Source organism: Syngnathus scovelli, chromosome 1, assembly GCF_024217435.2.
Source record: "Syngnathus scovelli strain Florida chromosome 1, RoL_Ssco_1.2, whole genome shotgun sequence".
In the NCBI taxonomy this organism is placed as follows: Eukaryota; Metazoa; Chordata; class Actinopteri; order Syngnathiformes; family Syngnathidae; genus Syngnathus; species Syngnathus scovelli.
In genome coordinates, this window is record NC_090847.1 from 21,572,405 (window position 1) to 21,597,623 (window position 25,219).

Consider the following 25,219-nt stretch of genomic DNA (forward strand, 5'->3'; position numbering starts at 1 on the left):
TTCATCCTCCATTTATTGGAACGCGATTCTCAAGGTGGTGGTGGCGGCTTTGCGTCATTGGCAGAGCGTAGGGATTTCCCCATTTGTAAGTGAAAGTAAGTTGGAACAATCGTCAGCGGTGATATCTCGTAATGACCAAAGAGTGACTACCTGAACTTATTGGACCAAAATGTTTTCAATAATTAAGCGCTAGTTTCATGTTAGGTCACAAAGCGTTGGGTTTCCTCAAACATTTTCATCAAAATGTCCACTCAACCAAAATGTGCTCCACCTACTCTCCAAATACGATGAGAACTCATCTAAAACTGCTTGTAAAACCCTTGCAATGCGTGAGAAAACATCTGCGTTCTCAGATGTCAAGTAAACCTCAGTAAAGTCTTAGTGGTAAAATCCCCTGGTAATGTCACCTGGTGATACCTGACCAATGCGACACCTGCCTGCTGGAAAAAAGCAGCTGTCGTTGTGTCAACTCATTTCCCCCTACATTATTTTTATGTAAAATTTCTCCACCCCAGTGGTCAGAAGAGATCAGTTAATCCACTAAATGTCTCTTCCCACTCAGAAAATTTTAGTTGCAGCAATTTTGGAACCATTCTTACGCTGGACTCAAAACATGTTGATTGCTAACTTAAATTTTACAATGCAAACTCATTTAAAGCGATGGAATTTTAGAAAAAGAAATCTTACTGACCCTAACCCTCGGTTCATAAATCTTATATTAGCATTTTGCAGATTCTATTCTATTATGTTCGAGGGCAGCGGGCACGCAATCTTTGCACGGCAGACGGAGTACACCCTGAGGTGGTCGCCAGCTAATCGCAGGGCACATACAGACGAACAACCATTCACGCTCACAATCGCACTTCCGGACAATTTGGAGTGGTCGATCGGCATGTAACGGGTTTTAGTGACATTGTAAAAGGTTTACATTAAGAATACATGTTCTTTTCGTATAATGCATTGAGGCCTGCCGCGGCCAGCAAAAATCCACAAGTACTTAACCCATGGCAGGAAATGATTCTGTAAATGAACCTCCTGAAGTCATTGCAACTGTTGATTGTTAGCAAAATGCCAGTTGAGGGCGCCAAAGCAGTACTGTTATTACATACACGATATGGTTGCCTTTCCTGGTCGTGTTGCTATTTGCTACAACAGGGGTTTTCAACTGCTTTTGTCCAAGGGACCACCATTATAACCAAGAAGCAACTTGAGGACCTCTGCTTTGGCGGAATATTTTATTTTGCACCAAAGGAGGATAAACCTAGACAGGCTATTTACCGTAATTTTCGGACCATAAGCAGCACCGGCACCAGCTAAAATTCGGGTATAGTTTAGTTTTTTTCTTGGATGAGCCGCACTGTCCCCCATAATGGCGGTTTGTGTATAAAAGCTTCCTTTCAGTAATGTCCATCTTGATCTCGTTCTGTCTCTTCTTTGTGTGAATTATACGGCACTATTTGCTTGGCGGATGGACATGCGATCAACACACCACTTTTCTCCCCAGTGACCGTGTCACATATCCCTCCGCCCAGCAAAGCGGTGCCGCACAACAGCGGTCCACAGCCTTTTTACGAGTGTATAAAAGTGATCAAGTAATCACAAAAAACACGGAAAAAATCCTATATAAGCCGCACCCGACTATAAACCGCAGGGTTAAAAATTTGAGAAAAAAGTTGCGTTTTATAATCTGAAATTTACGGTATTTGCGTCTGTATGTATGTCTATTTTAGGAATCTCAGCGAAATTTGCCAAAAATTGGATGGATAAACGATTCACAAATTTTGCTGGAAATTCAATCATGTCTAAATAATAACTCAATTTTATTTTTAAAAATGTTATTTTCCATTTCCAATTTTGCGGACCATCTCCAATACCACCACAGACCAGTAGAGGGCCGCAGACCACCCGTTGACAATAGTTGTGGTACAAAGTCAATCTCTTAGGTTTTGCTGTTCTGCCATAGTTATTTATGATAAACAACAATAAATAACCAGCCAGGTATTTCCATTGAAAGGCAATAAGGAATTCTGTCAATTGTATTTCCGAACCAATACATCATGAATGAATAATCACATTTGTAAGCATGATTGTCAAAAATCTTAATTTTTATTTCATATAAATAGTTAATTAAATAGTAATAAAAAATAACCGTCTGCCTTTATACATGGTATAAATTACATCAGACACCATTGTAGAATCTCACATTTAAATAATGTAACTTTTGACATGAAGAAAACCAAATGTAAAGTTCACCATAAAGCAGCTATTTAAAATTGTCTTTTTTAAATAATAAATAAATATGTTAAATAAATAGGCCACATCTTGTTTTGGGCATCTCCTCAGCATAGTGTCTTTTTTCCCCCCCTGAACTCGAACTTCCTGTCTGCTCAGTTGGCACTCAGTCTGCTGATAGCCTAAAGGGAGACATAGAAACATTTTCATCAATTTCATGTCAAAATTGCAATTAAAAGCACATGATTCATTTAAAATTAAAAATGCTACTTAAATAGTGCCAGTTATTTTGACATCATGGGATAATAAACTGCATGTGAAATGTAGGTATGATATTTGGCCACTTGAGGGTTGCCGTCTTCACATTCTCTCGTGTCGTAGCTGTGAAAAAGTGTGTGTGGCTTTAAAAGGCGGAGCTTGACCTTGTGAGTGACGTGCATCAGAAACTGAGTGGATGGTTGGTTGTTGTGAGCTGTAAATGTTTGTGTATTTTTTTTTATTGCAGCGACTGAAAGTGCACTGACGCCTGTGTCTATCCTTCACAATATGAGCAGGCATTCCAATTATTGAATTAATTGGAATTAATTTTCCATTAGCATCTGTTGGCGACTTTTGACATGACTCAGAAGCCAATTCCGCTTCGGAGGAGACACATTGTGCTTTATTTGGTTTTGGGTTGTGAAATAATCACAAACTTTGGCCATTTGGTCTTTCATGAACATTTTTCTGTTGTTGCAGAGAATTTGTATCAATCTTTTAATTCCCAAATGGAATTATTTGAAAAATCATTTTAGCTCTACCCTCAGACTCTTCGACAGGTATCCTGCAAAATTGACGTAAAACGATGAATGGCAACATGGGAAAAAGGTGCTGCTTTTCTTTCAAGTCGATCATTTACCTTTTGAACGAGAGACTCGAGTCTGCTGACAAACTCCCGAGTGGTCGCCTTCGGATACGAATCGCACATTTCGCAGGTGGACTAAAAGAAACAATTAGGTAGACTGCTTTAACTTCATCAAATAGGACAGACTTGATTATGAGGAATCATTAAATGTAGATGAGAAAATGACTTCCTTACCACGCTATTTCCTGATTTACAAAGGTCCAGACCTCTTTCCTAAAAGACAATTGATTTTTATAGTTAAATTACACTGCCCTGCAACGCTAACTTCTTCCTTGACCTCTACTCACAGTGATTGGATGCTTAAGGCTCCGGTAAAGTTTGTTTTGGTTTCTTTCCGTCATGTTGAAGTGCACATGCAAGCTGGCCCGGAAGCATCGCAACGCTGACAGACAGCAACAGTCCTATCAAAAAAAAAAAACAACAACACAAGAATCTTACTAATAAAAGTAATAAATTAAAATAAATCTTGTTCTAGAGATTTTATGGTTTTGCTTCCAAATTTAAGAAATGTATACCAGACAAAAATACAACCTGACAGAAATAATGTAGTCCTTATATTCAAACTGACCACAGAGAGATCAAGTGTGCCCCAAGCCAATTAACTGGTCAAAAATAATAATAAAAATAATAATAATAATAAATTTGTGGGTTCGATTCCACCTCTGGCCCTCCCTATGTGGAGTTTGCATGTTCTCCCCGTGCCAGCGTGGGTTTTCTCTGAGGACTCCGCTTTCCTCCCACTTCCCAAAAACATGCACGGTAGACTGACTCCAAATTGCCCATAGGTGTGAGTGCGGTTGTTCATCTGTGGCCTGAAACTCGGTTCAGGGTATCCCCTGCCCACGGCCCAATGACTGCTGGGATAGGCTCCGGCACTCTATTTACTACAACCTTTCTATTACCCATCTTGTATGTATGTATGGCAGCGACATATAGTGACCAACCGAATTCTTCAATGCTCATCCATTAGATTAGAGGGTACAGCTAATCTGGCTACTCTGTTGGTAAATCTCAACGAATCACATTTGCTTACTCATCACATTTTGATACCGAGTGAAGTTCAATCGCGGAAGTGTAAAAAAGAAACCACGCAACAGGAAGCGACTTGAGTTGCAGATGTCTGACGAGAACAAACAAGCATTACGAGTCACACTTTAAAATTTTTAAAAATAAAGTCATGTTGTATTAGTAAGTTCTTCTTTAGTTGGAATAGTTTCTTAATAAAATGTATACAAATTAAAACACAATATTGTTTACGCTAAGAAATTATACTCAAATCCACCAAATCAATTAAAATAAAATAGATAAAATATCTAATAAATAAAGCAAGTATATTTTTGTCATAATCTTAGTAGTTACAGTATGTTACGACTACAGTTTTAATAAAAGGTAAAAAAGTAAACTATTTGAAAAAATCTGTCCCAATAATTTGACAGATTGCATTGGTACCCTATTTCAGTGTTTTAATTTGCTCAAGTAAATATTAAATGATGATAAAATTAAAATAAAATCATTAAAAAAGAAGTTATATTCCCACCTCAATAGCATGTGTGAAATGTAAGATAGAAAAATAGTAATAATCATAATACAATAATACTCTTGCAGCTATATTAATTTCAAAAATCACATTCTGCTGCATTGACATCGATCATTTTTTGTGCTAAACTACTTTTAGGAAAAAGAACTCAAAAGTGTTAATGCTTTAATTTTTTTGTAATTTTCAATATCTATTTGCATGACACATCGATTGAGGTTCTCCCACACGCTCAGTCAAGGGCGATAAGGGTGAACGCAAAGCTGACTAACCGACCGCAAATATTAAAAGCGGCCACAGCACAAATGTAATTACACACGATATTAACACTTACCTCGATATTCTGCGGCGGCGTGTTCAGAAGGAGATCTTTGTGCTGTAAAACACAAACAATGTGTTATTTCCGCCCTTGGCAAAAGTGTTCGCACTCTGTACTTAAGGTAGATCAATTTACAAAATCCAACAAAGCTAGCTAGTCAAATGTTTGTGCCCCAAAATGCTAAACTAGCTAATGATTAAAACGATGGGAGGGGCGGGGCCATCTTTTTTTTTTTTGTTTTTAAATCCACGAGAGAAACAAATTCAACCAACCAATAATGCTCATGAATTAAATACCGGTGCATAAATCGCTTATTAAAAAAAATTGTCCCCCAAAATGGCATGCTTACCTCTAGCGAGTTTTTGACATCACCAAGTTGCTTTAAGACTTCGAGCAGTTTTCTCCTCTCCAGTGTCGTGCCATCGGCACTGGCCAGAAACGCACAGCAAACGGTGAGAAGGCACAAAAGTATAAGTTTCATTTTAATACACGAGTAAGCAGCAGCTGGCAGGTGGCAAGTTGTTTGTACTTTTTTCTGGAAGTGACTATGGTCATGTCGCTGGCCGTTTTTATATGCATCCTAGGGGACGCAGGAAAACCACCCGTCGAGAGTTGGAACACTACAGAAACTCGTATGACTAATGACTCTTTCTTTTCCACTTGCTGTCACATCGCCGCGTGGTGTCAAGATGCCGTTCGTTTTCGAGCGCGGCAGGAAGAAGTAGGGAGATACCACTTCCCATTCTTGACGCTGTCATCGCACGTTGTAGTGATGATGCCAACCGCAAAGCTGTATACAGAGAATCCCCGTTTATGTCGGGGGAAGACATTTCACTGCTACGTACATACCTGCAGTAGTGGAAAATAACCCATCACATGATACACAAAAAAAACAACTCATCTAAAAGTGTCTTGTGCAGGTGCTTCACGTTTGTGCTCACTATTGAAATTTGGTCAAAATGCATTTGGAATTTACCGGCAAATGTGGAAAACAAGGAAAACGGTGCCAATATTAAAATTGTGAAACTGAACATGAGAGAGTGGCAACTGTGTTCAAGAGGGAGGCCGGACTAGTTCTTGAACTTGTCTACGTCGTTGTCATATTCATGCAACTGCTTAAGAAAATGCATCAAATGTAAACAAGAAACAATACTTGCGTATCTGTAGGATAAAAAAAACTAGCCATGTAGGTTAAAACGTCGCTGAAATGTAAACACGGATCCTGAGTATACTTAGCCCGCAGGAAGTGGCATGCTAGACTAATTATAAAATTTTAAAAAGCATAAAGCATACATATATGGTATAATGGTGAATGACATTATCTTTGTCTTAGGTTGTAACGTGTAGAAAAACAAAAATCATTGCTCATTTTAGAAGAACTAATAATCATCCAGGCCTTATTCTCAATACGCTTGTTTCATGTCACTCGACGTTTGGAAGCTTGCTTATGGTTTTCTTAAGAAGTCAACTCAACTTTTTGCTAAAAGAAATTCTATGTGAAAGTGGTCTGTACTCTCAAGCACTGAATTTGTTTAGACCATGAAAAAATAAAATACATGTAGGTTAAAAAAAAAAAATGGTGTCGGACGCCAACCACGATCCATCAAAAACTACAGCAGCCACATTATATCAAATTTGTCTATTATTAAAAGAACATGTCTCGTTAATGTTGGAAATTCAAAGGATGAGCCCGCATAAATGTCACTGCACAGAGAGGGAAGGATGAAAGTTGCAAGCGAGAGAGATAGTGAGAAGAGAAAGCGAAACGCCCTCTGATGTGCGCTCTCGCTTTGTCAGCACTAAGAGAAAGAAGCGAGTGGGAGTTCCTCTCAAGGGCTCTGGAGTCCCCTTTCCCTTCGTTTGCGCATCATAGAAAACTTACTGACCCAATTGCTTTTTTTAGTGTTTCTCGAACTTGTGTCCCCCGAACTTGCAATATTTTTATTTAATAGAAAAAGGGTATTCCAGAGAATAAAGCCCTATTTATTTTAAGAAAAATTAAGTCATGAAAAGTTATTTTTACGAGTATATTTTTTTAAATTGTAATTGTTACAAGAACAAATAAATACTTTGTCAGGATTAAATGTCCTCATGTCATTTTCCTGATGAAAAAAAGTTTAAATGTTACTAGAGTATTTGTTCATAAGTTGTTATTGACAGAATGCATATTTTTCCAGGATAAAAAGTTGTAACATGATAATAAATTCATTTTTGTTAAAATACAAATTGTAGTGTTATCAGATTAAAGTTTTATTTGAGGCAAAAAAGGTGTTACTGAAAAAGATGAATTTTCTCGGGATAAGAAGTCATCGTAATAAATAGTTGCATTTGTGAAACTCACTTAATATGATGTTCTTTGTCGTTAATCGATTAGTTTAATCTCATATTACCACAACTTCATCTTGATAAAAAAAGTTTACTTGTCAGATTACAAATTTTACGACAACAAAATTCATCTTGTAATAATTCCAACTTTTTTTTTTTTTTTTAAGAAAACTGCAAGCGCTTGTCTTTGGTGATGCACATGTCAAGGCTGGCGTTATGCATTCCAACAATTTGGAGTCAAAATGTTCTGACCTTTAAATGTCATTACAAGTTTTGGAGTGGAAAGTGATGGCTTAGTGGCGTCTGGAGGTTGCATTTTCGGCCGGTGACAAACAAAAACCTCACTTGTGGTCACCTCGTGTGTGAAACGTGTGAACATGACACACATCAAATGGTTGATAGAGGTATTTGTGATTTTTTTTTTTTTTTCCTGCAAATATGGTTGTAACTTGTATTTTAAAATGTGCATCATTCAAACCTTAAGGAACTCAGTGTTTTAGCGGTCTATCACATCGGTGGCGCAAATTCCCCGTCAAATGTTACACACATCAGTTGTTCGGGATGCTGGAATGCTAAAGATTCCTGGGGATTTGAATAATGCCCGCGTTTGAAGATACGTGCAACCATATTTGCAGGCTCAGCGAGCACGTAAATCAGATAGGCGCACTAAAAAAAAACAAAAAAACATAATGGGTTCAGTAGTTCCAAACAAAACAGGTAAAGACAGCTTCAGTTGTTTGAGTTTGTGGTAGTCACATCCCACAGAAAGCCTCCACAGCATCAGAGAGGAAACCATGAAAATCCCCATTCTCATTGATTTGATTTTCTTTTTTTTTTTTTAAGTCTTGTCTTTCAAAAGCTGCCTTTTTGGTCATCCATTGAGTCACCCAGGTGTGGGCCCATTCACGTGATGCCGTCACTCCGACCGTGACATAATAAGGCCGCGTGGCAAGCCGTTTTCAGTGAAAGGCGAGGGTGCGCTACCTTATTGTAAATGCACAGGAAGCAGGTCAACGAGGGCAGGGGTGGGGGATGTCCACCCATGTTTAGGAATAACAAATGCACATTGTTTACGTATACTGTTGATACATTTCAAAACTGATGTTTTATGTCATAGTTCTCATAGGAATTAGTCAGAGCATAATTTTCTTTGTGAAATTAGAAATAAATGTTTTGTTTGAAAATAATTTTCTTGTCATTTAGTAACTTTCGGGAGGGAGTAGAATACAAGTTTTTCTTCATATCTAATATATTTATTCAGGGCAAAAAATGTTTTTCAAATTTTTCTTTTCCACAAATTTGATCTCTCATTGTAATTTTAATACATTCATTTTTAAACTTGCGTCAATATTTTAATTTAACATACAAAGCAACATTTATTTATTTTTTACTATTCTATTTCAAATATATTAAGTTCATCATATGCTTTCTCTCTATTGGTTGTAGTTGGCTTTTTTGCTTCAATTGTCAGGAGATATAACATTTAACTCATTAATTTTATAATTTTAAACTTGGTTTAACAAAAAAATTCAACTATTTGCTTATATATTTTCTGAACTAATTATTTTTAATATTGTGTCCCATTGCAATTTTTGTCACACATTTACATTTGCGTAATTATTCTGCCAGTGTAAAATTAGTTCACCAATGCAAAAGATGGATTTAATGAGAATTGTCCAACAATGAAAACTTTCATTAATTTTAATATTTCAGAAATATATTAACTAGCATATTAATCTTGCCCATCAACCTTAAATCTTTTATACCATACAACAAAAATAAATCATTAACATAGAACACATAGATGGCCAAAAGTACTAAAACTCAACAATGCACCTTTGGGTATAAGTAATTTATATTAAAAAAAAAAAAAAAAAAAGTAACATACCTGACTGTAGTGACTGGCTTGTTCAAGGCACAAGATAGGTTTACTCATTTGAGGGAAGCTTAGTGTAAAAAGACGTTGGCCACTATTACGACTAATATCGATGATTATCGTTATTAGCGGCTCGGAAAGGTTTGTTTTGAAAAGCGTGCTGTAATGGCAGCACAGTGGGAGGATTTCCAGCAAGGGCGACTAAACCACAGCAGAAGGGGAAGAACAGCGAGCTGTCAAAAAGCTTCGCTTGATAAATAAGGCGTAATTTAAATGTCTCCTGCACATATTAAAAATTATAAAAGATTTTTTTTTCCAAAATTTGACATTTTAGACACTGATTTCACAAAATTTTACTAATTTGGTCTTGTAGTGCTAGTTACCATGGTTACTCATTGAGCCGCAAACAATCACTTTCTGTTGAGGGAACTCAAGAGTAATTATTGCTGCACTTGCATCATAAAAGTAATTTTTTCTCATCCGCCTTCACAATGTACGGAATCCTTGAGAAAAAAAAGCATATGGCTCTGAAAAGCGAAGTTACAAAAGTTTCCTGTTTGATACGAGGTTTGGGCCGAAAGTTACTTGATCAGTGTTTTTTTTTCCCGATGGGATGACATTGATTTGAAAGGACAGCAACCTTCCCCAAATGACTCATCTTTCAGCCAATTCTGCAGACTAGACGGTCATACGGCTATGTTAAAAAAGTTAAAATTCTATGTGAAGAACAAAGTTTCAAAAGAAGTCTTTATTTACACACAAACTTGAAAGAGAAAAAATAAAAGGCTGAGGGTATTGAGTGGAAAAATAAAAAATAATTTCATCAGTAAAGGTTGGTTTTCTTCATTATCCTTAAGAACTCCTGCTCGTTGACTTCACCATCGCCATCTCGGTCAGCCTCGTCGATCATCTCCTGCAAAACCAAAACTGTACTTAGTAGCCGGCTTTCAGATTTCATTCCATCTAGACATTCTATTCATTCCTATTATGTGTTAGGGACCGACCCAAATTAGCCCCTTTCAAACAATTCTTATCTTTGTTGTGACAGAGACAAAAGACATTATTTTTTATATCATTTGTTTAGAATCAAACCAGAAATTTATTCTGCCAAATATTACAATCAGCATTAGCCTAAAAAATCCCTATTAAAACAAATTCAAGTAATGATTGCAGTCAACTACAATTACAAACTATTACCAAGAAAAAGGCCAAACTTGGGGTTCTGAGTGAACTGGGTACCTGCAGTTCCTCATCAGTAAGGTTCTCTCCCAATTCCTTGGCTACTCTCTTCAGATTCTTGAAGGAAATTTTCCCTGTGCAGTCGTCGTCGAACAGTCTGAACGCCTTCATGATCTCCTCTCGGGAGTCCTTCTCACTCTGGTGGAAGGTTTTGCATATTTGCACAAGCAATGAATAGAAACTGCGTACCTGCAGCTCCTGTACTCACCATTTTCATCGTCATCATGCTGAGAAAGTCACTGTAGTCGATGGTTCCAGAACCTTCTTTGTCTATGTCGGCTATCATCTTTTTGATTTCTTCCTTCTTGGGTTCGAAGCCAAGCGCTCTCATAGCAACCTGATATCACCACCACAACAATAATCAGGATTAACCTCATGACCTAAATTCTTTTATCAGCAAAATTGGTCTTGTCAAAACTCTGGGAAGAATTACCCTGAAAATTAAATACAAAAGCTTACTATTATCAAAACGAATTTTCACATTTTTGAGAAATGGAAACAAATTGAACATTCGCCCTCTCGTTCAAAGATAAAATTTTGACTAAACTGTATGGACAACCACCCTCAATATCTCCGACGTCCGAACCCTCAAAGAAAACGTGCGTTTTATAAAGCATCTGAAGAAATGAATAACCTTGAGCTCTTTAACGTCAATCTTGCCAGTGCCATCAGAATCAAAGAGGTCGAAAGCCTCTTTGATTTCCTGCTTCTGCTCCTCGCTCAGCTCTATTTTCGAATTGGCTTTCTTCTTTTGGGTAGAAGACGGAGTTGTTTTTCTGTAAGCCGTCGCCTGGAATTACAAACAAAAAAAATATGCAATAAAAAGACGCTAACGTTCACGCCTCCATTTCGACGCTCATTGGCTCAAGTTTACATTATTTTGAAGAGCGTAATGAGTAAAATACCCGTGAACGCCGATATATACCATTTGAGTAGTTTTGCGAGAAGATATGGAGTGAAACAAAGATCTAAAAACACGAGGAATCCCGGAAGCAATTGGACACGTTGTTTCTTGCCGCTCACGACTCCTTTTCGCTTCTCCTCGCTGTCTTTTATCCTCAAAAGGCCTGATGACACTTTTTTTTGTTCCAAACGATAGTTTGGCGACCAGGAAGCGTGCTGCTGATGTCTTTTATAACTGTCGTCAAGGTAAACCACCTCGTTTGTTGTTAGACTTCCCTCAACAAACGTTTCAACAAGTAGTATCTTTCCCCCTTTGGAGACGCAAGAGCCAATAGGAAATCTGATATTGCCGTGACGTAGGCTTTTCAGCCAATTGCAAACGAAAGCCGATCCACCAATTGTTACGGACCCATCAGTGTCTCCGTTGTAACCATGGAAACAACGCGTGCGTAGTCGTGGGATGTAAGCCTACAAAGGCAAAAAAATATTTGTGATGACGACGTACAAATGTGTAGCTACACGATTCAACAACTTTTACTATTTCACGTTGTCAGAGCGAGAACCAATAAGAAGTTGTGACTTAGGTTGATAGACAAAAGTAGGCGGGATGTAACGTGGTCCGCCAATCGTTGCGTACCATCCGTGTCCCGTAGCAACGGTGCAAACGACGCATGCGCAAACGGTCCAAACATTTGAAGCCCAAAATGAGAGGAAAAGCATACACGCTCGAAATCAGGTAATATCGTTAATAATTGAAATGTTCTTCTATGGTTTATGCGGACTGTCTCCGGTGGCTCATTTTGCGTTCAGATGAATAATTTTGCAAAACTCTAACAGTCAATAAGTTTCTTTAATTCTTCGAAAAGGTATGCTAGCCTAGCTTTCACCATCATCCTCAAATGCACGTTCTGTACTCGCTTTAAAGTCACCGTTTTTAATTCCACTACACAATAATGATATTTTATTTTATAATATTCAGTCAAAAAGAAGTAAAGCTTTAACGTGACATTATATTTTTCAGGCCTGAATAGTAATGCTGGGAAGCACAATAATAAATCAACGACAGCACGTGGGATTGCAGAAACTTTCTGCACTAGCTGCCGTTGCACACTCCACACTGGGACCTTGTAAAAAGTTCAAGTTTATCCAGGATGAGGCTACAGGGGAGTCAACTCTGGTCAGCTCATGTTTGCGTATCCTGGACAACCTTGACTTGGCCACCTGTGCTGTCAGCCAGCTGGTTCATGAGACAGTTCGGGCACATCACAAGGTTTATCGCACGGGCTCCGGAAGCCTGCTGTTTTATGCTGGAGCGTTGAGTCGGGCAGCATTGTCGTGCTTGCACCAAGGGATTCCGACGTCTCATGTCATTGCAGCCATGATTGAGGGGATGGACTTGTGCGTGGACGTTTGTAAGAGAAGCAGCATTTCATTAGATGCTCTTTGTGTGTCGACACAAAAGCAACCCACTGAGATACCATCAGGCTCCAAAGTCGCTAAAGGAAAAAGGCAAGTAAAGTTAAGTCGCCATTTTTGCAACACAGAGCCTGAAAGTATTTCAGTTCCGGAACCTGGTCTTACTGATGTTGCACACCTGGCAGAAGGACTGAGCCACGGTTGCAATGATGCAATGAATTTAGTTATACAAGCCAGTCATATCCAGTCGAAAGACATCCAAAGTTCCGTGTTTGACGTGACCAAAGTAACCACATGCGTGTTGCCAGGCTTCCCGGAGGATCATGCTCACGTTTGTCTGGGCTGCGTCGTTCTTCTCAATGCAGAACAGGCTTCTGTCGCGCATCACCTCAAGAACCAACCCATGAACGTCGTTTTTATCAGTGGGGATTTATCCCACTCCTACCGCCATCTTGGTTTTAGCAGGCCTGTGGGCATCCAATGTGTCGGCAACCAGTCAAATATGTCTGATTTAAGCAAAGAGGAATACTGGATGGAAAAGGTCCTCGGGATCCTGTTGCATCTAGACGTGAACTTGGTGCTTGTCAGTGGGCTTGTAAACAAGACTGTAATTCAACTTTGTTCTCAGCATCGTATACTTGTAGTTGGAAAAGTTGCTTTCTCCATTTTAAAGGAAATGGCTATCGCAACTGGAGCGGTTCTGGTGACGTACGCCACGCAGTTGACTAAGCACTGCGTTGGCAAGGATATCCACGTCAGCATATGGAGGGAATTCCAAAATCACAACGGGATGCTGTTAACCGCCATCAATATTTATGCCGATGGGAACACCCGGTTTGTCACGGCCATAATCACTAGCCCAGTACACGGAAAGTTGCAGACGCTGGAGGATCGCTTTTGGTCTTGTGCCTACCGCGTGCATCACGCTTTGAAAGACAAAGCGGTGCTACCTGGTGCTGGAGTCACAGAGCTGTTTTGTATTCATCGTCTGACGGAGAAAGCGGATGCAGAGAATCTCAGAAATGGGACCAGTGGTTCTAACCCCTACCTTGGTATTGTCTTGCACCTCTTGTCGGGCAGTTTTATGGATTACATAGCTGCCGTAATGGCGAACTCCACCGGCGTGTCACGAGTCAAAGCCAGTACTGTGGTAAATCAGAAACTACAGGATGTTAACAGCATTTCTGCAGAGTTATCACAACTCGTTTTGGACTCTCACGAGGATTTTTCCCCATCCAAAGTCTTTGACAATCTTAGTGTCAAACAGGAATCATGGCGGAAAGCCTTGAATCTGGTTTTGCTTGTTTTACAGACGGACACTGAGATCATCACTGGTTTGGATGAAAGCAAGGATGGCAATCATGCAGGTCTTATGTTTTTATGATTTTTACCAGAAGAAGTGTGTGTTTTTGCTTTGGGATGTAGACTGGAAAACATTAGGACCAGTTAGTATGTATTAGGTGATTAAGTGATTCTCAAACTGGGGTTCTCTGGATCGCCAGGGTTTTGCGAGTTATAGTTAGGGAGTCCACAAAATGTTTTGCAATGACTTGTGTCATATCCTCCCTATTTTAGGTTTGGGACAATTATGATGAAGATGAATTTTATTCTTTTCAAACAGCAAACCCGATTATCATTCACAAGCTTTGCTGATTGTGACATATCATCACAGAAATAGAAAATAAATGTGCATATTTTTGTCATGTCCAGAATAAAAGAAAAATAATCGAATTCAGAGGCTGATTTTGAATTCATATTGCATACTAGGGGTACACATGGGTGGTACTTTAAATCGGCGTTCGAATTAAGAGGGTCTGTCAAAATAAGTCTCTCATGTAAGGAATTCCTGGACCCCAAAACTTTGACAATCGTTGTAGTAAGTAAATTGAATTTTCCTCCCATCTAAAACACTACTATCATCTTTTACCACATGGGGGAGACAAATGGTTATTCGAGGAAATTTGCAGACATGTTGGAGCCCATCTCAGTTGACATTGCCACATCTTGGACTGGTGGTCAAGCATTCACACTTGTGAACAATCTTTTCTTCAGTAAAATTAAAGTGCATGTTTCTAGAATGTGGGAGGAGGCCACAGTAGTGGGAGAACATGCAAATTCCTCACAGGAAGCCCTGAGCTGATGTTTTAAATCCTGACCCCCAGAACTGTGAGGCGGACATGCGAATGCTATGGAGCTGAAAATATAATAATTAAAATTGAATGTAGGTAATGTGGTTATTGATCAACACCGGAATCAAATATGTCATTTGACACATTTTGGCTAATGTGATTGCTGAGGGTATTACACAAATCGTAAATCCTTGACGCCACCCAGTACAGTAGTAGAACTTGTACAGTAAACAGGAAAGTCTGCAGTGTTCCTTTCCCGAGAAGCATCTATGGATCTCATTGTGGCTAAAACGGTAAGAAAAGTGTCTTACACATTTGTTCTGGGCTCAAATCTCAGATTTTAGTGGAGTTTGACTCTCTGTGCTCCATCCAGGTATTCTGATTCTAAGACTCAAACCTGCCGATAGTTATGAACATGTGTGCAAATAGTTGTCTCTATGTGCCCTGTAAGTTGGCTGGCATCAAGTTCAAGGTGTACTCTGTCAGCTGGGATAGGATCGAGGATAGGGGGTAGAACATGAATGGGTAACAGATCTTATTTGGAATACTTTGTGCGGCCGTATCCGAAATGAACTCGGGAATCTCTTCATTGGGATACTCAAGATATTCACACACAGTTGTCTGGAATGTGGCACCTCAACAATAGTTGGGTCTCTAATTGAGTTGTCTGGTATTCTCACGTCTGTTTTTAGACAGCTTGATGTTATATCTTTTATCTTTCATAGATTATTTTGTGGCGTAGGGGTAAAAAGGTGTGTTGTATTGCAAAGTCAGCAAACTCGATTATCCGATTTCTTGGAAAACTATCGTTAGAGATTGGGATAATACTTTGATTTTCCTTCAAAATTGATATATCACTAAGGGTTGCATTAAAGAGAATATATTATGGAAAAGTAACTTTAGTTTTTTGTAAACCAGTTGGGTCTTCGAGTGACTGTTTTTAGCCTATTTCTAAAAATGTGACTGTCCATCTGCACTTCCGCCCCACTTTTGTGTCATTTACAGTACTACATAATAATGGCTGGCACACCCAAGTTTACCCACCCCTGGCTTGGCAGCCAGCCTGGATGAAGACTCAGAGGCATTCTCAAGATTATAAAACAATCAATGCAGAGACAGTATCATGCAGAAACACCCACATCACAGATGCACATAATTGACTAAATGCTTCCTTCAGGCCATTGCGGGGTATCACCAACATGAGCCCAGCTGCATTTAAACTGATCCAGCGCGAGTTTCAGATGTGGTTGGTTACATTTGGACAAAAGCCCAGACCAACGAGACACTTTATTTTAAATCCTACGCAAAGAACTCGGCAACATTTTGGGAAAACTGTAAACCACTGACGTCACCTTGTCGCTTGGACAGCCTGGCTGAATGAAAAGACTAGTTCTGTTCACGTGGTTGAAGGGTCACAGTGAAATCGTCCAAAAAGTATCACTTCTCCGCCCCCAGCTCCGCTTTCCTGACGTCTGCGAATTGCAGGGCGCCAGTGGGCGTGAGCTTTATTCTGAGTCGGTGCTCTCAGGGCGCATGCGAACTGAGGCCCGAATGGGGAAAGTCTTGTACACAGATCTAAGGCAGCTGCTTTGATTAAACTACTACACAGGAAGGCGGCAAGAAAGAGGGGGTAGGGAATGAGGCTGCCACCCACCCAAAGTAAAACTTCCCAAACAGAAGGCAAGCACATGGAAACTGCAAATGTACTGACATTTTTTCAGCTTGCCGTGGAAACCTTCTGTTTGTGAATCCCACCAGTCAAAAGGGCACTCGAGGCCCTTGCGAGCAGCCTCTTTAAGCCAATAGACTGACCCCCGAAGTCTTTGCGAGCGAGTTGGTGTGAAGCTCTGTTGAGGGGGAGGAGGGTTTGTGGGAGGTAGGTGGGAGGCCACCGTGGGGCTCTTCCAGAAGGAGTCGGAGCAGTCGCTGACTGAGAAAGGAGGAGGAGGAGATGGCCACCGGAGAGATTACCACGCTTCCCTCCGCGCCTGAAGACGGTAGCAGTGGCTTTCCACCCGGAACTTTCAAGGAACCCAAAAGGCTATACTGTAAGAACGGCGGCTTCTTCTTGCGGATCAAATCTGACGGGGGCGTGGACGGAATCCGGGAAAAGAGCGATCCCCACAGTGAGTCCCTGCTGTCTTTTTCTTCCTTTGCTCATACAGATATGGGAAGTTCTGGAAATATCATTTAAAAGTAATCAATGGAACATGGCTGTATTCAGTAACGTGAATTCACCATGCTGACTCATACTTTTAGACGTCACACAAGACAACAACGTAACGCAACACAAAACGTCAGTGCAGACGACTTCCTGATGACTAAGGCCTATATGACCAAAAAAGGTTGAGGTTACATCAGGGCACTTTCACTTTCTTAAGAGCACAAAGTCCCGAGTTACAAGGTGTATGAGGACTTTGTTAGGCCCCTTAACAGTGAATACTTTGTAAACACTCGCTATTAGGAGAGACAGGGAGGCGCTCACCAAATGCCTCAGGAAAACAAATGTTTGGAAAATAATTTGTTCCTCAGCCAGGATCACATTTCCAGCAACAAGTATCTTGATTTCAACTGTACGCTAGAAGAGAGGAGCTACTTAAGCCAATTCAATTTACCTCTCAATAACAATGAGTCACATCTATTTGTGATAGAAACCAGAATGTACAGTCCAACAGATGTTGGGAAGCTAATGAATAGAGCTATTCCTCATTGATGGGATCATCAATGGTACTTTTGTTGAAGCACACCAGACCTGCCAAAATTTGGGATTACTTGGCATAACATTTACTGACTATATTTTCCGTTTGATGCTACTGATTTCCCCAAATTAACTCTTGGTCATGGAGGCGTTGAGCTTTTGGTGGGACGCCATTGGTTGAACTACGTTCACCTCGGAACTTAATTGCTCCAGTGACTTATAGACCACGTCCTTGAGTCCTGACCACAAACTGTATTCCTGTGTTCACACCACCCGGGAAAAAAAACACAATAAGTGTGTTCCAAGTTACCGCAGCTGGCATTTTTGTTTCCACAGTAACTCTTCAGCTGCAGGCCACATCAGTTGGGGAGGTGGTCATCAAGGGGGTTTATGCCAACCGCTACCTGGCCATGAACAGAGACGGGCGACTCTTTGGAGCTGTGAGTGGACCACGTTCATTGTCCTGTCGGTTATTTCTATTACTGTGTGTACTTTGGCTTGCTTAGATCACGGATACAGTATTTTTGAAGACACATTTATTGATCCTCAAACAAACGACCGTTACAAGCTAGCTAGCGATACCTGAAAATCATATTTCCAAGAAATAAATCAAACTGACTGCTCTGGGGCGATAATAGCAATAGAGTAGTTCTTCATATTGTTTTTTGACTCATTTTTTTTTTTTCTTGCTGAACAAATCTTCAGCCAGTCACTTAAAAATTCAGATTTCGTGCTCTTTCTGAAACATCCTAAAATGCAACAAAATGCTGGTAAAGCTTTGTCGAAAGTAGTATAATTTGGTGTATGTTGAGGAGGTAAATCCTGATCCAGAGAAATCTTTTTTTATGCCTGGAAGGAGTTTAAGTTTAGCCTGGGTTGCGACGGAAAGTTATGGCAAATCTTCATATGCACTTTGCATCCATTTTTCTTTCCAAAATCAAATAATCTGTAATCCATTTGTTTTAAAGGTAACGTTATAAGATTACCTTAAAATTAAATGAAACCGTTTGGGTTGATTGTTTCTATACATTAGCCCAGTGAATTACTGTCCCTAGTCCCTAAGCCTGAAGTCAGGGTAAGAAGTGCAGAGAAAGATCATGGATGTTGTAATTCTTCTCTGTCTTCGTCCTCAGAGACGAGCGACCGAGGAATGTTATTTTTTGGAGCGTCTTGAGAGCAACAACTACAATACATACCGCTCCAGGAAGTACCCTACCATGTATGTGGCACTGAAGCGGACCGGCCAGTATAAGTCTGGAAGTAAAACTGGACCGGGTCAGAAAGCCATCCTCTTCCTCCCGATGTCCGGCAAGAGCTAGCTTGGGACCAGCCAGAGTCATGTTCATGTCTTAAGGTGTGATGGCGGTGAAGGTATGTCGCCACTGTCTGAAAGAAGTTGCTGTGATCATTTTACAATTGTTACATCCATCCTTGTTTTTTTTTTTTTTTTTTCCAACAATCCCAACTTGGCATGAAGAGATCAGGGTGCCAGGTGGAGGAGGATTTGTTAATATACCTTCATATTATATGATGTTTTTTTTTTTTAAGCTAAATCTTTCAACACAAGGTGTCTTGGAGAGGGACATTTAAAAAAAAAAAAAAGGGCATTTCACACACTTTAAATGAAACTTTAAGCATGTATTCTAACACTCGATGCATGTTCCCGAGGCGTTTTAATACATTTGTGCTTCACTGGAGCAGAACGAAATCTATGCAAAACAAGTGGCGTGAAAATGGTTCAGTTAAGTATCAATGTAGATGCTGTAGTTTGCCCGTTTGTAATAATGCAGCAGTAGAAGCTAAGGACTTTAGCTTCTGATCCACAGAGGTACGACATACTGGTCCCTACTCGGCAAATATGATTCTTGGAGGTAGGTCTGAAATATTGGAGATCAGAGCTGGGAGAATCTGCTGTTGGATTTGTGCGTTCAATAGGAGCCGCAAATTTATCGGGATTCTTTCCAAATTTTGCGCCTGTATGCCATTCAAGGACAAGTGAACCCATTTGAGACGTCACGGTAATTTTGACGCGTCAACTTGGAAAGCCTTTCAGAATTTTGTCCTGTATGAACTTAATGGGCCCGCGACCCTCGTGAGCAGAAGTGGATGGATGAACTTTATGGTGGATATCTTTGCTGAAACTAGTCAGTTGAGTGGAAAAGTGGTTTCCCAAGCTCACAAAAAACAAATGGTCAAAGAGATAGGTTGAGAAATAATGTATTAAGACTGTCTCACTCAAATTTGAAGGCACTTATGATCAGATTTTTAGAGCCGAAATAGGCCATTTTTCCCCACCAACATTAAGAACACTTTTTTTCCTAAAAAAATCTAGGACTCAGTTTGCAGTGCCCATTCCAGCATTATTGAAATATCACATTTCTACATATACGTATTGGTGTGGCAGTCATATACAACCAGCATCCCATCCAAGACTTGATTAATCCTAAAACAAGCTGACTTCAGTTTAAAAAATCTTAATGCACAGGGAAGGTGATAGTACTTGCCGAGTTGGGATGACAGTCGGATTGGGCTGTTTGTCAGAAAGCTGAGGTACGATTGGTTGTCAAATGCACTGTTCCCAGTCTGTATCGTCTTAAAAATAAAACCGGATAAATTGGATTAACAGTATTTGTAGTCCGCAGTAGAGGTGGATTAATTATATTAAATAGTACCGAGAACATTAAGTCCAGTCACAGTCTTCGCATTGTTCGTTAAGGTGAAGGAATCCGTCGATGGTAGAGCTGGTAAAACATCCCCGAGTAGACGGCGGGGAGCTCCTCCATGCTGAGGTCGATGCGCTCAAAGCCGTGCTTCAGCCCGTGCAGCAGCACCTTTGCCACACGGGACGTAATGGGCGTAGTGTCGGCGGTACGCGCCAGCTCGGCGAGGCTAAACCATTCGCAGCGCTCGCACTCGTGCCTGCAGAAATGGATGTCGTAGCTGAGCGGGCTGAGGCGGCAGATGACGTACATGTCGGACATGCCAAAAGCCCCCGGGTGGTTGTGCTGCTGGCGAATGCTCAGCAGGGATCGGAATTCGGAGCGGATGCCCGTTTCCTCCAAAACTTCCCGCACCGCCGTCACTCCTGGGAAGGATTCGGTGTCGCAGAATAACGTAAAGTTACGACAACTATAATAGTAAAGCTGCTTTTCTCTCTTTGTGTGCACTTCAAACAAATGTACAGTACGTCATGGGTTCTCAAACTTTTTGGGGTCTAGGAACTTCTTACAGAGGAGTAGTTATTCCAATGAGCCCTTCCATACCCAATGGCATCCCTAACATAATCAGAGCTTTTAATTAGCCCAAAGAGAGAATTGAGTTTTCTTGGCCTGTCATTCCACATTTGAAGGCATGCATTTTTTCTTTATTCATATGATATGATTACTAATTATTTTGCCGATCCCCAATAAGACCTGAAGACCAGTTTGAGAACCACTGATAATAAAATATGGTATTGTTAGCTTCTCGCTAGGGTGCTAACTTTACACTCACCGATATTCTCTCCGGGATCCGATAGCCCGCCAGGGAACTTCCAGGCATTTTTTGTCTGCCCCAAAAAAATCAACGTGATAGACATTTCATCACTTAATAGCAATACATTTTTAACAATAACTATTTCATAGCAGAACTGCATTTTTAGTTACAGTTCTTAGTGCAACATTTTATCATTAAAGATGAGGGGGGAAATCTAATTTCAGCCAATTGTCAAAAATTCTGACATTTTTCTCGTCACTCAGGACAGAAAAAAAATAACAAAAGCAAGAAACCAACTGTTTGATAAATGACTTGAACCAAAGTTAACTAGCTAGTTAGTGCAACATTTTGTGTTTTCAAACATTCTGTTATTCCTCTTCTCAATGGGGACAAGAACCTCATTTGAAGGTTCGTTCATTTCACTGGAAATGTGAGAATGCATTTTTAGTTCAAAATCAACACACAACCTGTTTTTTTCCCCTTGTCACAGCTTCTTGCAAGCCAGAAATATTTAATCACTACATAGCTTTAAAAAGTGTTTTTAATTGCAGTAAGGTGTTTTTGTGTCATTGACTAGAGAAGTGTGGTGCAGTGAAGTGTCTTTCAACAATAACAACAAAAAATAGTCTCACCACTTATCCTTGATATTTAATAATAACAGAATGCTGCTGATTAAATTATACTGTTAGTGTGTGTGTGCGAGTGTGTGTGTGTGTGTGTATGTGTATATATATATATATCTATTTTTGTAGGTCTATTTTGTATACAGCGCAGAAATGTAAACTACACATTAGGACTATATGAGGAACACAAAAATGCACAAATAAAGCTGCATTTTATTTGTATGTTTCTAACCAAATGCTTTACTGCTGGAATTGTTTCACACATGGTCAAATACAAGATTTTGTGACACTACAAATCAGAATTTGCTTTTCTTTCATTTTGGTGCAAATTGAAATGTTTTCTTTCCCCATTGGTGTTTTGCTGATTTGTCGCTGATCATTTAAAGTGCCCCTTTTCAATACCTCTGTTCAAAATACTTGTCTAACCCGAAAGCAAGCAAATCTAAGCGGGGCGTTTTTTGTTTCTCTTCTCCCCCAAAGGGTCCGTTGAAAGTGCACCCATTACAAGCAGGCATGTACAGTCAGAGCTCTGTGATGCTGGCCCAGCGCATTCATAAGGCTCCTGTATAAACTGTATTTGCGCTGGGTCAACTAACTAGAGGTTTGGGGCCCGCCGCGTAGAAATAAATATAAATAGACGTGATGGACGTTTCATTAAAGACGATTCTTCAAGTCATCAGTAGCTCATATTTCATCGTGCAACAAATCTATTTATATTTCTGTGCATTGATGATAGTGAAGAGAAAAAAAAACATCTGCATGACAGAGCAAATTACCTTGTTCTTGTCTTGCACCACCAGAACCTTTCCATTGGACTCGTCAACCACTGCACCTACATACAATAAAAACATATATATTGACTCATATAAACCCGTTCAACTTTTATGTCCGTGAAAACACCAGAAAGGAAAACCAAAAAGTTGAGGGGTGCCTAATATATAGTCAAGTGGTTTGGACCAAACCACCGGCGCTTTTAAACCACACGGTCCTCAGTGTTATAAATATTTAACTTAGAGATTGTTCATCGGGGTTACAATAATAACAGGCTTTTGTGGAGTCTAAACAGCATGTGTGACTCAGATGCACTTGTCAATGAAGTGGACATTTATTTGTTTATTTTACAACGTCGTGACTCAGCAAGGAGGAAGAGAAAGGGACATTTTTCCTTCTGGTACGTCCTCCTTTGAAAGTGTATTTGACAGCGGCGTAAAAGAGACATGTGTTCAAGGCCCGACTTGGACTTCCGTGTGGAAATTGATGTCACTTGCTGTTCCAGAGTCCAAAAAATTGACTTAGGAAGCTCGTTATTGCGTCACAGACGCTATTCAACAGAGGGGGAAAAAATGACTAAACAGTGAAAGCGGTGAAAAATGAAAGTGTAGGTGTTAGTGATGACTGCTTTCGAATGCACAACGGTGTAAAAAAATGATTTGAATATCTGGTGCTGAACTTTGAGTCACTAAGAAGTGACTCATGGAATGCATGGAAAAGAGAACAACTACGAAAAATTGTTGTAAAATTATAGTTTAAAAATAAACGATTGAAAAGCAGGTAAGTTGGGAAAGGTTTTTAGGTTATCAGAAAATATAATTAAAAATTTGTGATGCTAGGTTCGCAACTGTCGCAATATTTTTTTTAAATGACAATACATTTTATAAATCATTTTGGGCGGCGCGGTGATGAACTGGGTAGCTCATCCGCCTCACAGTTAGGAGGGCGCATGTTCAATTCCAACTCCGGCCCTCCCTGTGTGGAGTTTGCATGTTCTCCCCGTGCCCGTGTGGGTTTTCTCCGGGCACTTTGGTTTCCTCCCATATCCCAAAAACATGCTTTGTAGGCCGATTGAGCACTCCAAATTGCCCCAGGTGTAAAATTGTTATTTGTCAACTTTCTCCCTTTCGTCCCTCCTTTGTCGAAATCTTTATTCACATGAATGAATACCTCGTGTTCGTCAGCACGTTTTACTTTCACTTTTCTATCTCGAAAACCCAGCAGTAAACTCTACCGTCCGCTCCAAACACTCAATAAAATCCGTTTGGGAAGCATGCCTCCATTTTGTTTTACCAGATAAAATCATAAAAGGGGGCTCTTTTTTTTTAAGCCATGTAATGCTGATGTCATGCTGTTGGGTCAAGCATTCAGCTCCTATTTGCCCTCTGCTGGACCTTGTGTGGTAATGCCGAAGATGTTCGTCTGCCTACCCGCCACTCCAATTTGGTGAGTAGCAAAGTGAGGCAACCTGCTTTCTCCCACGCCCATCCAGAGGGAGAGCACAGCATGGCGCTCCTGCGCGTGGTGGAAGGTGAAGCCGTGGGCGGAGGCCGCGGCTGCGCATCGGCTCATCGCGATGGGGACTCGCAGCCACACGGCAACCTTACCTTCCGATTTCCATCGGGCCAACGAATCTGCAGTCAAGAGGACAGGACCATGGAATAAATAAAAGAATGGGTGAGTTAAGGTGCAATGTTTGCACCCCACAGTTTGCAGCGAAAGGCAGATTAATCATGCACGTACGTAACCTATGACATTAAATGTCTTGAAAGGCCTAACTATACAAGATGCAATGATGTTTTGATCCCGATTCGAATTTGGTGCTTTCAGGCAAGCAGCCAACGGGATTAAACCTAATGAATAAATGGCCTAACTATCACAAGAGTGTACTGGTCAGACTGTAGGACTATTTTTTTTAGTTCACTTCTGATACCACAATTATTAAATTACAGGTACTGAAATTAAGACTCATAACTGCTGTTTTAAGGTAGTGTTTAGGCTGTTGTGCTCAGATCCCGCTTCTGTCACCAAATTATTCCTAGTGAAAGGTAAATATATGTCTGTCATCTAGCAGTCAATGCAACTCATGACTTATCAACCAGCCAAGGGCCTAAAAGAAATAATGAGAGACTGACTGAGCTTTCTGATGCGCATTATGTTCTGACACCAATTTCTGAAGTTGGATAACATCCAGTACACCTTTCCAATTATTGACAGATCGACACTTCAATCATTTTTAAATGAGCAAAAACAAACCTGTCAATAAGTCAGCAAAAGCACTTTCGCTAATGTCCTCTGGTAGACCAACGGCTGCCAGGTCCACCGTTACTCCCCCAAACCGGTCTACTTGTCCGGCCAGACCTGCGGCACCCTGTCCTCGCTGCAGCTGATTGACAACTACCCGGCACGTGAACGCACGGGAGGAACACCACTTCTGACAAAGTCCAGCCACTCGAAATTTGCAAAGTAGGGCTGATGCAGCCATGTTATCGTGTTGTTGGGTCACTTTTACTTGCTTTTAAAACCCCTTTTAATGCCAACTCGCCGACTTCCGCTGTTGGAGTTGCGTAATTACCGTAAAGCATCATTGAAGAAGGGCGATTATTAGTCAATTTTAAAACTGACGTCATTTATCGGAGTCAGCCAATCATGTGTTGCTATTAGTGACTCACCCACCGCAAACTAGTTATTGGCAAAGGATAAAATAACCTACCATCAACATTCAAATGCTTCGCAAGCACGCAGTTTTAAGCGTTATTCGATTCACTGCAATATC

The 25,219-nt window shown here is 40.3% G+C and overlaps 5 protein-coding genes across 8 annotated transcripts; 2 read left to right on the plus strand and 3 right to left on the minus strand.

The window, feature by feature from the left end:
* Positions 1 to 1,944: 1,944 nt before the first annotated feature.
* il21 (interleukin 21) lies at positions 1,945 to 5,572 on the minus strand. 2 transcript variants are annotated; one of them, XM_049750651.1, is made up of 6 exons: positions 5,339 to 5,572; positions 5,005 to 5,046; positions 3,424 to 3,537; positions 3,311 to 3,349; positions 3,131 to 3,211; positions 1,945 to 2,414 (listed from the first exon to the last, which is right to left on the minus strand). In XM_049750651.1, the coding sequence occupies exons 1-6, from the start codon at positions 5,468 to 5,470 to the stop codon at positions 2,388 to 2,390; spliced, it is 435 nt and encodes a 144-aa protein (XP_049606608.1). In that variant the 5' UTR covers positions 5,471 to 5,572; the 3' UTR covers positions 1,945 to 2,387. The 2 variants fall into 2 exon arrangements, with proteins under 2 accessions (XP_049606608.1, XP_049606602.1); XM_049750645.1 differs by having other exon boundaries at positions 1,945 to 3,211.
* A 4,349-nt stretch (positions 5,573 to 9,921) lies between these two features.
* Positions 9,922 to 11,625, minus strand: cetn4 (centrin 4). Of its 2 annotated transcripts, none has more exons than XM_049750629.2 (5): positions 11,355 to 11,625; positions 11,064 to 11,219; positions 10,638 to 10,766; positions 10,430 to 10,567; positions 9,922 to 10,103 (listed from the first exon to the last, which is right to left on the minus strand). In XM_049750629.2, exons 1-5 carry the CDS (start codon positions 11,355 to 11,357, stop codon positions 10,014 to 10,016), a joined length of 516 nt encoding a protein of 171 aa, XP_049606586.1. In that variant the 5' UTR covers positions 11,358 to 11,625; the 3' UTR covers positions 9,922 to 10,013. The 2 variants fall into 2 exon arrangements, with proteins under 2 accessions (XP_049606586.1, XP_049606592.1); XM_049750635.2 differs by having other exon boundaries at positions 11,335 to 11,625.
* Positions 11,626 to 11,797: 172 nt separating this feature from the next.
* Positions 11,798 to 14,479, plus strand: bbs12 (Bardet-Biedl syndrome 12). Its single transcript, XM_049750179.2, has 2 exons — positions 11,798 to 12,068; positions 12,354 to 14,479. The coding sequence occupies exon 2, from the start codon at positions 12,366 to 12,368 to the stop codon at positions 14,130 to 14,132; it is 1,767 nt and encodes a 588-aa protein (XP_049606136.1). The 5' UTR covers positions 11,798 to 12,068; positions 12,354 to 12,365; the 3' UTR covers positions 14,133 to 14,479.
* On the plus strand, positions 14,164 to 21,968 carry fgf2 (fibroblast growth factor 2). Of its 2 annotated transcripts, XR_007487778.2 has the most exons (4): positions 14,164 to 17,003; positions 17,912 to 18,015; positions 18,709 to 18,946; positions 19,053 to 21,968. XR_007487778.2 is itself a non-coding variant. In XM_049750664.2 (3 exons), exons 1-3 carry the CDS (start codon positions 16,829 to 16,831, stop codon positions 18,892 to 18,894), a joined length of 465 nt encoding a protein of 154 aa, XP_049606621.1. In that variant the 5' UTR covers positions 14,165 to 16,828; the 3' UTR covers positions 18,895 to 21,968. The 2 variants fall into 2 exon arrangements, 1 of the variants encoding a protein (XP_049606621.1); XM_049750664.2 differs by having other exon boundaries at positions 14,165 to 17,003; positions 18,709 to 21,968.
* nudt6 (nudix (nucleoside diphosphate linked moiety X)-type motif 6) lies at positions 19,776 to 25,024 on the minus strand. The gene is made up of 5 exons (XM_049750568.2): positions 24,700 to 25,024; positions 23,874 to 24,077; positions 22,449 to 22,504; positions 21,068 to 21,122; positions 19,776 to 20,660 (listed from the first exon to the last, which is right to left on the minus strand). Exons 1-5 carry the CDS (start codon positions 24,926 to 24,928, stop codon positions 20,287 to 20,289), a joined length of 918 nt encoding a protein of 305 aa, XP_049606525.1. The 5' UTR covers positions 24,929 to 25,024; the 3' UTR covers positions 19,776 to 20,286.
* Between the last annotated feature and the right edge of the window lie 195 nt (positions 25,025 to 25,219).